The 12,279-nt window shown below is 36.6% G+C and overlaps 2 protein-coding genes across 2 annotated transcripts; both read left to right on the top strand.

Annotated features, from left to right (window-relative positions):
* The first annotated feature begins 2,294 nt into the window (after nt 1-2,294).
* LOC136070709 (uncharacterized) lies at nt 2,295-2,759 on the top strand. The gene has a single exon (XM_065781013.1). The coding sequence runs from the start codon at nt 2,295-2,297 to the stop codon at nt 2,757-2,759; it is 465 nt and encodes a 154-aa protein (XP_065637085.1).
* Nucleotides 2,760-5,505: 2,746 nt separating this feature from the next.
* LOC136070710 (dirigent protein 22-like) lies at nt 5,506-6,542 on the top strand. Its single transcript, XM_065781016.1, has 2 exons — nt 5,506-6,068; nt 6,259-6,542. The coding sequence occupies exons 1-2, from the start codon at nt 5,597-5,599 to the stop codon at nt 6,372-6,374; spliced, it is 588 nt and encodes a 195-aa protein (XP_065637088.1). The 5' UTR covers nt 5,506-5,596; the 3' UTR covers nt 6,375-6,542.
* Nucleotides 6,543-12,279: the final 5,737 nt, after the last annotated feature.

Below are 12,279 nucleotides of genomic sequence, written 5' to 3'. Positions count from 1 at the left end.
ACCACAGTTTCACAATTCCTTGGATTGATTGAAACCACCGGGTCATGGTGGAGATCTAATTAATTTCTAGTTGAGATTTGATGGGTCTCATCCTTAAAATCTTTTAAGATCTAGTCGAGATCTGGTTTGATTTGACTATAATATCACTACATCTAAAGGAGAAACCAATGTATCAACGGATAACGACAAAATCTAACAACGGTAATATGTCATATTGGTTTAAATTTGATTTACTTGCTTGATTTTGCCCCAATTAATTTCCCCCTCTCAGAGTGCTTTCGTGCCTGGCCGGCTGATAACTGATAATGTGATTGTGGCTTATGAAACTTTGCATGCGATGCATGGTCGGAAAAAAGGCAAAAATGGGGCTCTTGCTCTGAAGTTGGACATAAGTAAGGCATATGACAGGGTTGAGTGGGCTTTTTGAAGGGAATGTTGATCAAGTTGGGTTTTCCTCATGGGTGGATTGACCGGATTATGGGTTGTGTTACTTCTTCCTCTTTTTCGGTTCGAATCAACGGTAAGGCATATGGTAATTTCAGGCCGACTAGGGGGCTTCGCCAAGGTGACCCGCTTTCCCCCTATTTATTTTTGATTTGTGCTGAGGCTTTTTCATCTTTGTTGACCAGGGTGGAGGGGTTGGGCCGGATTTATGGTGTGTCCATTTGTCGGCATGCTCCTCCCATCTCTCATTTGCTTTTTGCTGATGATTCGCTCGTGTTTTGCCAGGCCAATCAGGAGGAAGTGCAAGTGATTTCGGATGTTTTAGAATTGTATGCTGTGGCTTTTGGTCAATGTATTAACTTTGAAAAATCATCCGTCTATTTATCGTCGTTATGTAGCAGGGGGCAAAGGGATTGGATAAAGAATTCATTGGGGGTGGTGGAAGTGGACAAATTTGAATCCTATCTGGGATTACCCACGTTGATTGGCCGGTCAAAATATCAAGCTTTCTCCTTCCTTAAGGAAAGGGTTTGGAAGAAGATTCAGGGATGGAAAGGGAAGCTGCTATCTAAAGCGGGAAAGGAGGTCCTTATCAAAGCTGTGGCCCAATCGATTCCTACTTACACGATGGGAGTGTTTCAACTCCCAACGAAATTGTGTAATGAATTAAACATGATATGTGCCAGGTTTTGGTGGGGTCAAAGTGGGGATGCAAAGAAGATACATTGGAAGAGCTGGGAGTCCCTTGCTCAGCCAAAGAAGGAGGGTGGTATGGGATTCAGAGACATCCGAAGTTTCAACTTAGCTATGTTGGCGAAACAGGGGTGGAGAATGTTGACTAACCATGATTCTCTTCTCTATCAGTGTTTGAAAACCAAATACTTTCCCCGGTGCTCTTTTTTGGATGCGGTTGATCATCCAAAAAGCTCATATGTGTGGAAAAGCCTACTTGCAGCTCAGCCTATTTTGAGGAGAGGTTGTTGTTGGCGGGTGGGTTCAGGATCTTCCATTCGGGTGTTATCTGACAAGTGGTTGCCTGGCCATCCCATAAATAAAATCCTGATTCCTCCGAATGTAGCTGTGGATGATTGGGTTGTATCGGAGCTAATTGATTGGAATACATTCCAATGGGACCGCACTGTCATTGATGTGGTTTTTAGCAGGTTGGATGCTGAGGCTATTTATCGGATCCCTCTGTGCAGGCGATATGTTCCAGACGTGATGGTTTGGCTGCATAATAAAGATGGTCGGTACTCGGTGCGGTCTGGTTATCATACAACTAGGACTCTTGTGAGGGAATCTAGCTTGGAAGGTGCTGGTTCCAATCTGAGGTCAAGTAGCGTTGTTTGGACCAGAATTTGGAAGCTGCGCATCCCAAATAAGATCAAAGTCTTTATGTGGCGAGCTTGCCACAATATTCTTCCAACACTTGAAAAACTTCGGCAACGACGGATTGTTGAGAATGAATTGTGTCCCATCTGCAAACTAGTCCCTGAAACAATTCTTCATGCATTGTGGGAGTGTAAAGCTGCTCAAGATGTATGGGCTGGATGCTCACAACGTGTGTTGCAGAAGGGGCTGACTGTACAAAGCTTTGTACTTCAGTTAATTGAGGATATGTGGCATAAGATGCCATTGGATGTATTTGAGTTTTTTCTGGTGCTTTGTTGGCTTCTTTGGCACCGTAGGAACCGGGTTGTGTTTGGTGGTTTGCTGTAGGAGCCAGGCGCGTTGATTGGGCGTGCTCGCTGTCTTCTTGCGGAGTTTGTGGAGGCTCGGACTCACCTTGCAATACCTGAGGCTTAGCCCAGTCACAGCGGTGGCAACCTCCTGTAGGTACGAGGTTCAAAATGAACTTTGATGCCGCGGTGTTCTCTGATATTTCAGCCTCAGGTGTTGGGGTGATTATTCGGAATGGTAATGGTCTGGTTATGGCAGCTCTGTCAGCGAGGGGACCTACAGTAATGGACAGTGATGAGGCGGAGGTCCTGGCTTGTCGAAGAGGGTTGGAGTTTGCGTTGGAGGCTGGGTTTGGTGACTTAATCGTGGAGGGTGATAATTTGAATGTGATGCGGGCTGTAGTTTCTAATCGGTCAGATTGGTCTCGCTTGGGAAATCTGGTTGATGACGTTCGACACTTGGCTGGAAGGTTGAGACTTGTGGACTTTCAATGTATTAGGCGTAGTGCAGATGGGGTAGCACATTCTCTAGCTCGTTTTGCTAGAAATATTAGTGAGGAGTGTGCGTGGCTGGAGGATACCCCTCCGCCAGCTGCAGAAGCTTTGTATGTGGATTCATTGTCTCTTTCTATTTAATTGAAGTTGATTTTCCTTTCAAAAAAAAAAAAAATTGATTTACTTGCAAAGACCTGCCGTTGATCGTCATAGTCACCAAATAGATCGATTTTTAGTTTAGGTTCGGGATCCTTCTGGTGGGTTGGGTTTCTCGAGTAAGTGGACAACCCTAATAATGCTTGTTTGTCTCATTTGATAATATCCAATAAAGCAATAAATTACACAACTTAGAAGATGCTTTATAACATATTTTGGAGGCCACTATGGTTTTAAATTTGAGATTTTTCTGTTGAGATTTTTGTTAATCATGTCTAAATTAACAGATTTAAAATTGAATAATTATATAAAATTTTTTGAAAATACTATTTATATTTTCTTTCCATCAGGTTCATTTAACACGGTTGACCATTCTAATAAAAAAAAAAAAAGGTTGACCATTGTTATGTTCTTCTCACAGACTATCACTATTTATTTACCCTCAGTAAGAAAGATTTAAAATATAAAATTTTTATTTCTAAGTGGAATGTAAAGTGAAAACATGATTTAAATTGACCATTTATTTTTTGATTTGATGATAAACTATACTTATCTTTAAAGTTTAGGGCCAAATTTATTAGGTATAGTTTCTTAAATGTCATTTGAATTAGGTGATCCATGAGACCCGACTTTTATGTGGCATTTAGTTGAACTGGTGGCATGCCTCGACAACTCAGCATGGGTTTGAAGATGTATTAGTTGGTTCTATTGCTTACAAAAACATGAATTTGGGGGAGTGGGTCGTTCATATCATGTTTGAGTTTGACACCATGGAATAAATCTGCAAGCCAATCAAGGTAAAAGCAAAAATCAGAGAGCTGAAAATAGTATAAAAACAGAGAGAGAGAGAGAGAGAGAGAGAGAGAGATATTTTAATCTGAAGATTGTAGAATTGTCAAAGGCATGCCCAAGAAATATGAAGTTACATGTTTCTTTCATTTATGAAATTATACCTAATGAGACAAGGCTTGAAACCCAAATTTGTGACCCCCAAACTCTGACAAAATATTCCATGTGCAAATGCAATTTCCTTTGAGAAGGTCACCAAAAAAGGGTTTGATAAATTCCTTCATCAACTTTTGGCTTCTCCCCAAATCTTGTCTCCAAATACTTTACCCAAACACACATTTAGGCTTTTTAATTAAATTCAACCATATGTCTACATTGCCTAATAAATCACATGATTGAATTTGATTGTTGTAAAGGCATTGGACAATTTAAACACATGATTGACTTTAATTGTTATTAAGGCATTGGCCAATTTAGCCAAATGGTTGAATTTAAAAAAATGATTAACTTTAATTGTCATTAAGTACAATATTGGGTTTAGACATATATGCTCTTCTCGAAAAGAAAACTTCATCACAGCATGTATTTCATATTACATATACTTGATTAATTGAGAATAGAAACGAGTGAGTAGTGAAAGAGCACGTAGAATTGCATTCCCTCTTTGGGCAGAACTAGATGGTTTTTCTTAGTGGGGGACAAAATAAAATTTCACAATTAAAAAAATAGATATTTGTATTGTTTCCACTTCCTTAATATGCTTATACTTTATTCTAGTTATTAGATGGTGTTACATTAAAAGTTTAAATCTCTTCAATATTAGAATTTAAAATATTTATTTAACATTTTTTTCCCCTTAGAGCTAAAGAAATTCATAATTTTTAGGAGGCCGAAGCCAAACAATTTTTTATTATTATTATTTATTTTAAATTTCTTAAGAGATAAATACTTTTTTTTCCTTCAAAATTTGGGACCATGCCCCCCTCCCACCAAGTAATGTAGCTCTGCTTCTGGTAAGCACCATCGTCGGGCAATGCTGATTCAGCTTGTTGGAGACTTGCAATTGGTCATGGACTCTGATAATAATGGGGGCAACAAACAACATCAAATATAGGTCTGTTCTTGGTTCTAGCTTCCGCTTACAATATGCATGTTTGTTAATTTGAATGCTGATTTGATGATTAAGGAATATATAATAGGTACTTTATTCTGAGTTTTTATTAATAATGTTAAACCATTGATGGAGTTTGGTGAGGCCATGATTAAACTGAACTTAGACAGATTTTTGGACCTTTATCATTATTTTAGCTAGGAAGTATGGACACCTTATTTAAGGTGCCGCACGTATGTCGTATCCGTGTCATATGACTCATATTGTGTCATATTGGCCATTTTATGTTATAATTTTTTAAAAATTATTCATGTAATCATGTTATACCCGTATCTATGTCTGTGATTTTTAGTCATCATCCCCTTCTTCTTTTTTTATGATGAATTGGTCCTTTTAACTTTTGAAAATCGAAGAACCATCTGCTTTCTAATAATCGGCATTTGCACGATCCTGAGGGCCACTGACTCTTTCATTAAATTAGTGGGTAGGGGTCACCAATTTGACTATTAAGTTAATTGCGTTTTATTGATCCCCTCATTTTATGTGGTTTGGCTAGTGATTCCTTTTGATCAGTTCTGCGTTGGTTGGGCAAATTCACCACCAACTGAGATAGTACAAAATGCGTAATTCTAGAATAAAACACGTTAGCCGTTGAATTAATGGGAATCCGTGCATACACGTGTATTACATATTTTATTGTTGCGAAAAAACACTTATTTACTCGGTCAGTTGTGTACGTTAGGATTTAGTTGTTGGAACTTGGAACTGCTACATTAATATTTTCACGCTTCTCTATTATATAAGCAAATGACCCCAACCCATAATGATAAACAAATGATTCAAACCTATAACGAGAAACTTTACAGAGATTGAACTTTAGGTTCTTCTCCAAAACACTACGTACTTTCTCCCAAGCCCAGCCATGGCCAAAACCCTCTCGAAACCCAGATCCATTTTATTCATTCTCTTCACCATTTTCTTCTTCTCAACCTATGCCATCGCAGATGAAGCACCTGTTTTCTCTAAAAATTTACCTCCTTCATCACTTGGACTTAATCAGCAGAAGCTAAGCCACCTCCACTTCTACTTCCATGACATTGTCAGTGGCCCCAAACCTACTGCCGTACGAGTTGCACAAGCTGCCACAACAAACAAATCCCCAACGGAGTTTGGAGCTGTGGCGGTGATCGATGACCCGCTGACTCTCCTCCCAGAAAATACCTCCAAAGTTGTTGGACAAGCACAAGGAATTTATACCTTGGCGTCGCAGAGTGAAGCAGCGTTGCTAATGGTGTTGAACTTTGCTTTCACAGAGGGAGAGTATAATGGTAGCACTCTTAGTGTGTTAGGGAGAAACACTGTATTCTCGAACGTCAGGGAGATGCCCATTGTAGGTGGGAGTGGTGTTTTCCGGTTTGCTCGTGGGTATGCTCAGGCCAAGACTTACACGTTTGATACCAAATCTGACAGCGTTGCTAATGGTGTTGAACTTTGCTTTCACAGAGGGAGAGTATAATGGTAGCACTCTTAGTGTGTTAGGGAGAAACACTGTATTCTCGAACGTCAGGGAGATGCCCATTGTAGGTGGGAGTGGTGTTTTCCGGTTTGCTCGTGGGTATGCTCAGGCCAAGACTTACACGTTTGATACCAAATCTGGGGATGCTGTTGTGGAGTACAATGTCTATGTCTTACATTATTGATTTGAGCCAGAACATGTTTATTGAGCCCTTCACATGTTACTTGGCTATTCATAATTTTGTTTTTTGTTTTTTTTTTTCTTTCTTTCTTTTTTTTTAAGTGAAGAATAAAATACCGGTGGCTGAATGTATTATCAGACAATTGGGAACGTTTGATTTTGTGAAAGATGCTTTAATAATCCAACCAGAACATTACAGAACCAAAATTTGGAAGATGCATGCGATAATTTATAACAAATATATTTCGGAGGCCACAACGGTTTTAATGTGGGTTTGTCTATTGAATTTTTTGTTACTCACGTCTAAATTATCATATTTAAAACAGAATAATGATCTATAGAAAATTTTGAGATTTCTATTTTTTTATTTTCTTTCAATCAGATTCAACCATTTTGATTCTAAATTTAGGTTCATTCAACATGTTTGACCATTGGCCCATTATTCTGTTCTTCTCACAGACTATCAATATGTATTACAATAGTTTAAATTCCTCCACTTTCACTCGATAAGTAAGATTGAAATATACAATTTCTAACTTTTTTTTTTTTTGAAAACATACAATTTCTAACTTTAAATGAACATAAATAAGATGAATAGTGAAAAAATTATTATTATTTTCTTTTGATTATTTAAATTCCTTCACGACGCTCACAATAGGTATGCTCGATGATTGCACTACTAAGTTACCCATATGAGTATAATTTAGAGTAGCACGAGAGATGCATGACGAGTACGTGTGGCGACCATCCACATTGATCCTTTAATTATTTTGTAACATTAAGAAAAATTGCAGTGATTACAGAAAGAACTCTTTACATGCCCCTGTGCGCTTCTTCCTCTTTTGCTTTCTCCCCAACCTTTTGTGAGAGTGAGTGGGGAAAGAGCAGCTAGAACTAGAAGCCTAGAACTGCATTGTCCCTCTCAATTTCCATCTTCCCTAATGATGTCTAGTCTGTAGATTATGTATGCTTTGATCTAGTAACAAGCACCATGCATGTAGCCGACAATTTTTGCTTAGGGTGGATAAATTTTAATATATAGGGTAAATAAGGTTGTTTGTGAAAAAACAGGGACCCTCTTTGATTTCGTATCTCTCTCTTTGCCTTTTTCTGACGTTTATATAGAAATTGGTTCTTTTTAATTTTTTAATATTTTTTTTAAAGATATGATAGGGAATTCAAGGTACGAACATATATTTGGCCCTTTATATCATCATCATCATTATTATATTCTTTTTGTGATGAACACATATTTGGACGAGGAACTATCTGCTCGATTTCTAATGGCAATCGCACGGTCTTGGGCTTAAGGCCACTTCTTTCATTAAATTAGTGGGTAGGTCACCTTTGACCTTAGAAATTTCATTTGTTTTCGTTTTGCTCGCATTTATCTAATCCTGTATTAAATTATTAATCGCACGTTCCTGAGTTTATGTGGTCAGTTTAGCGATTCTGTATAAGAAACCAGAGAGCTAGAGGATAGAGAAGATCACAACAAGCTAGAGAGAAAAGATTGAAGTAGAAATTTCTGTAATTGCATTAATAATCAAAACTGAATGTACAAGAGGTATATATACCTGAACTAATCCCAAAATGAAAATAACTAAACTTTAACTCACTCCACACTATACGCGCTTAACCTCTACAACCAATCACTGCTTTACATGAGTTCATATACATAGCTTCTAATTGATCTAAGCCTCCAATTGATTTAAGTCTAAACTACAGGCCTCCAATTGATTTAAGTCTAAACTACAGGTCGTATGAAACATCACAGTCATTTAGCTCAAGCTTAAACATAAGTCTTCCAATATTCTGTTCTGTTGCTCTGTCTCTGTGCCTGAGCTCATATCTTCAAATACTCTTTAACCCAATTAACTTGAATTGCTTGCAACTATGTTCTTTGTATCTGTCTTCTTCTTCTTTTTTCATCTGTACAGTCAACCAAACTTTCGCATTCCCCTTCAAGATGAGAAGCTGAACTATGGATGTTCACAATATTCATCTTGCCTAAGAAGTACTTTAATTGTTGACTGTTGAGAGCTTTGGTAAGTCAACCAATTGTGAATGTGTGGGAGTAAAGAACAATCTAACTACATTGTCTTGCACCTTATCTCTTACTACATGGTAGTCTACTTCTATGTGCTTGGTTCTTTCGTGAAACACTGGATTTTCTCCAATGTAAATAGCAGCCTGATTATCAAAAAATAGTAAGGCAGGTTGAGGATGATAGATCTCCAAATCCTTTAATAAAGCTAATAGCCAAGTCATCTCACAAATTATCACAGCCATGGCCCTATACTTTGCTTTAGCAGAGGATCTGGACACTATGGATTGTTTCTTAGACTTCCATGATATAAGAGACTCACCCAAAAATATGCAATACCCTGTAATTGATCTTCTAGTTTCAATGCAAGATGCTCAATCAGCATCTATGTAAGCCTTCAAATGGAAATCTAATGTAGCTGATAGAAAAATGCCTTGACCAGGACAACTTTTTATGTACTGTAGCACCTTATAAGTAGCATCTAGATGGGGTTTCCTAGGTTTGGACATGAACTGGCTTAGTTTATGAACAGGGTAGGCAATATCAGGCCCAGTGATTGTCAGATATAACAATCTACCCACTAACCTTTTGTATACTCCAGGATTAGATAGCAACTTGCCTTGAAATTTGGTCAACTTCAAATTCTGCTCATTGGCACTTTGCTAGGCTAGCAAGTTGACATTCTTGCATCCTTTAAGACCTCTAAAGCATACTTTTGTTGACACAAAGTGATACCCTTGTCTGATCTAGCTATCTCAAGACCAAGAAAGTACTTTAGACCTCCTAGATCTTTAAGTTTAAAATGCTGATCTAAAGAAACTTTGAGCTCTTCAACAGCTTGTACATTGTTGCTGGCTATGAGAATGTTATCAACATAAACCACCAAAGTTATGAAAGAATCATTGAACTTCTTTATAAACAATGAGTAGTCTGCCTTAGACTGTTTAAAACCATGCTACTTGATGACAGAATTTTTTTTTTTGCATTCCATTGCCTTGATGCCTATTTAGGCCCATATAAAGACTTATTCAATTTGCAAATAACATTCCCCCCTTTGCTGTGAAAGCCTTGAAGGAGTTGCATATACACCTCCTCATGAAGATCACCATTCAAGAAAGCATTGTTAACATCTAATTAGATCAAATGCCAACCTTTCACAGCAGATATGGCAAGAAGAGTCTTGACAGTATTCAATTTTGCAATTAGGGAGAAAGTATTAGTAAAATCCAACTCCTCTTGCTGTGTAAACCCTTTAGCAACCAGCCTTGCCTTGAACCTCTCCATAGAACCATCAACCTTGTACTTGACCCTATTAACCCATTTACATCCAATTGCCTTTTCATTTGAAGGCAAAGGAGTAAGGGTCTAAGTGTTATTTGAAACCAAAGCTCCAATTTTAGCATTCATGGCCTCTTGCCATCTAGGATCCTTAACAGCCTCATGATAGAATATTGGTTTAGGAATAGAGGTAATAAGAGAATAGAAATTGGCATAGGAAGGAGAAAGAAGGGAAGTGTTAAGATAATCAGAAATAGGGTATTTGGGAGTGCTTGAGGAAGTACCTAATTTGCTGAGAGGATTGGATTGGGGAAGCTCATTAGAACTGATAGTGTTGCACTTGTAGTCTTGTAAGAAGGAAGGGGGTTTTGTAGGTCCAGATGATCTTCTTAAAGAAGGAATAGAAGCATGAGGAGCAACAGTAGGCCCTTGATCAAGGAGTAAAGAACCAGGTTCTACAAAATCTGTAAAGCCAGAATCTAAACCTATAGAAGCTAGTGTAAGAGAGACTGGTGTGACAGGATTAGATGAGACTGGAATAGAAGAGTCCAAAGGTGGATTAGACATAGGAATAGGATTAGAATTAGAAGAAGGAACATCTGGTGAAGGACTAATAGGTTCTAGAAACATGGAATCATGTGGAAGAGCCACATTAGGACAAATGTGAGGAAGGGAAATGGAAGTATGGGGAGAATATGTAGAAGAAATGAAAGGGGAAACAACTTCATGAAAAGAAACATCCTTTGAAATGAAAATTTGCCTTGTGATCAAGTTTAACAACTTGTAACCTTTAACACCAAAAGGGTAACCAAGATAAACACAAGGGATTGCTCTAGGAGAAAAGGCAGCCAAAAACTCTTAAGTGATGATAAGAAGGAATCTTGCTATAAAGCTTCTCAAAAGGAGTCTTATGATCTAAAACAATGCTAGGCAGCCTATTGATGATGTAAAATGCTGTCAAAACACAATCTCCCCAATAACACAGTGGTATGTTGGACTAAAATTTCAATGCTCTTGCAATGTTTAAAATGTGTTGATGCTTTCTCTCCATAACTGAATTCTGTTGTGGAGTAGCAACACAGGAATGTTGATGAATAATTCCATGTTGAGCATAAAAGTCTTTGAGGAAGAACTCTTGGGCATTGTCAGTTCTAACCACTTTGATGTTGGTATGAAATTGGGTAAGAATAATTTTACAAAATGAAATAAGTAAAGGCCTAGTATCTATTTTAGATTTCAAAAGGTAAACCCATGTAGACTTTGTAGCATCATCTACAATGGTAAGAAAGTATCTAAAACCATCATGAATTGCTTTAGCAAAGGGTCCCTACACATCACAATGAATTAAATCAAAAGCATGATTAGACAAGTGTTGGCATTAGGAAAAGGTAACCTTTTATGCTTTGCAATAAGGCAAACAACACAATCTTTATTAGAATGAAAAGAAGATACATCAAAAATACAATGTTGGAGTTTGTCATTAGAAACATTTCCTAATCTAAGATTCCACAAGTAAGGCTTAGTAACACTAGGAACAGAAGAAATAGAATGAACGCAGGACTGCAAAATTGACTCTAGGACAGTAGTAGCTTTTGAGATTGACTTGCAATTGACTGAATTTTGCAGCAAGTATAGATTGTTATGAAGCTTACCCAATCCAATCATTCTCCAGCAAGTAAGGTCCTGTATGAAACAATAGTTGGAAAGAAAAACCAAGCAACTTGCCAAAGACTTGGTTAATAATCAAAACTGAATGTACAAGAGGTATATATACCTGAACTAATCCCAAAATGAAAATAACTAAACTCTAACTAACTCCACACTATACGGGCTTAACCTCTACAACCAATCACTACTTTACATGTGTTCATATACATAGCTTCTAATTGATCTAAGCATTTTTTTTTATTGAAAGTGAATTTTGATAAATTTATTATTATATTATATTTTCTTTTTATATCTTCCATATTCTCGTAAAATTTCTAGAAAATTAAAGATCAATAGTTATATCATCAATAAATTATTTAAATCACAACTTTTTATAGTTTAAAATTATGTATAAAATATAAGTTTCTAGATCATATAGTAAATAATATCCAATTGACATAAAATTTGACATGTGTATTAAAAGTTCAAAAAACATGAAATTCAACAGTTAAAATTTTAAAATATATAATAATATTTATTTTATTGAGTAAGGTTGTGGTCTTAGGTTACAATCAATTTTGTAGTTAAACTTTATCCCAAGTTTAAATACTTTGAAAAAAAAAAGGATAAATCCTACATATTTTTTGAAAGCAATCAAGGTGTGTACTGTGCATACAACTTTACAAGTATATTGTTATATTTTTAATACTTTTACATTGATTTATTTTCTTAATTTATTTTAAAGAATCAAATTAGATGTTAAAATTGTATGTATTTAGATTAATCGCTTGCTTTGACTGTTATTACTTATTAACTATGAATGTGATATTTTTGTTTATTTTTTAATGAGATGAAATATATATATATATATAGATATATATTTGTAGCTAATTGTTTATTTATTTTGTTATTAATATTGATTATTTTTTTAGATTTT

This window comes from Quercus suber, unplaced genomic scaffold (assembly GCF_002906115.3).
Source record: "Quercus suber isolate HL8 unplaced genomic scaffold, Cork oak 2.0 scaffold_254, whole genome shotgun sequence".
NCBI lineage: Eukaryota > Viridiplantae > Streptophyta > Magnoliopsida > Fagales > Fagaceae > Quercus > Quercus suber.
Note: the sequence above shows the minus strand (reverse complement) of the source record. Positions and strands in the feature narration are given on the sequence as shown.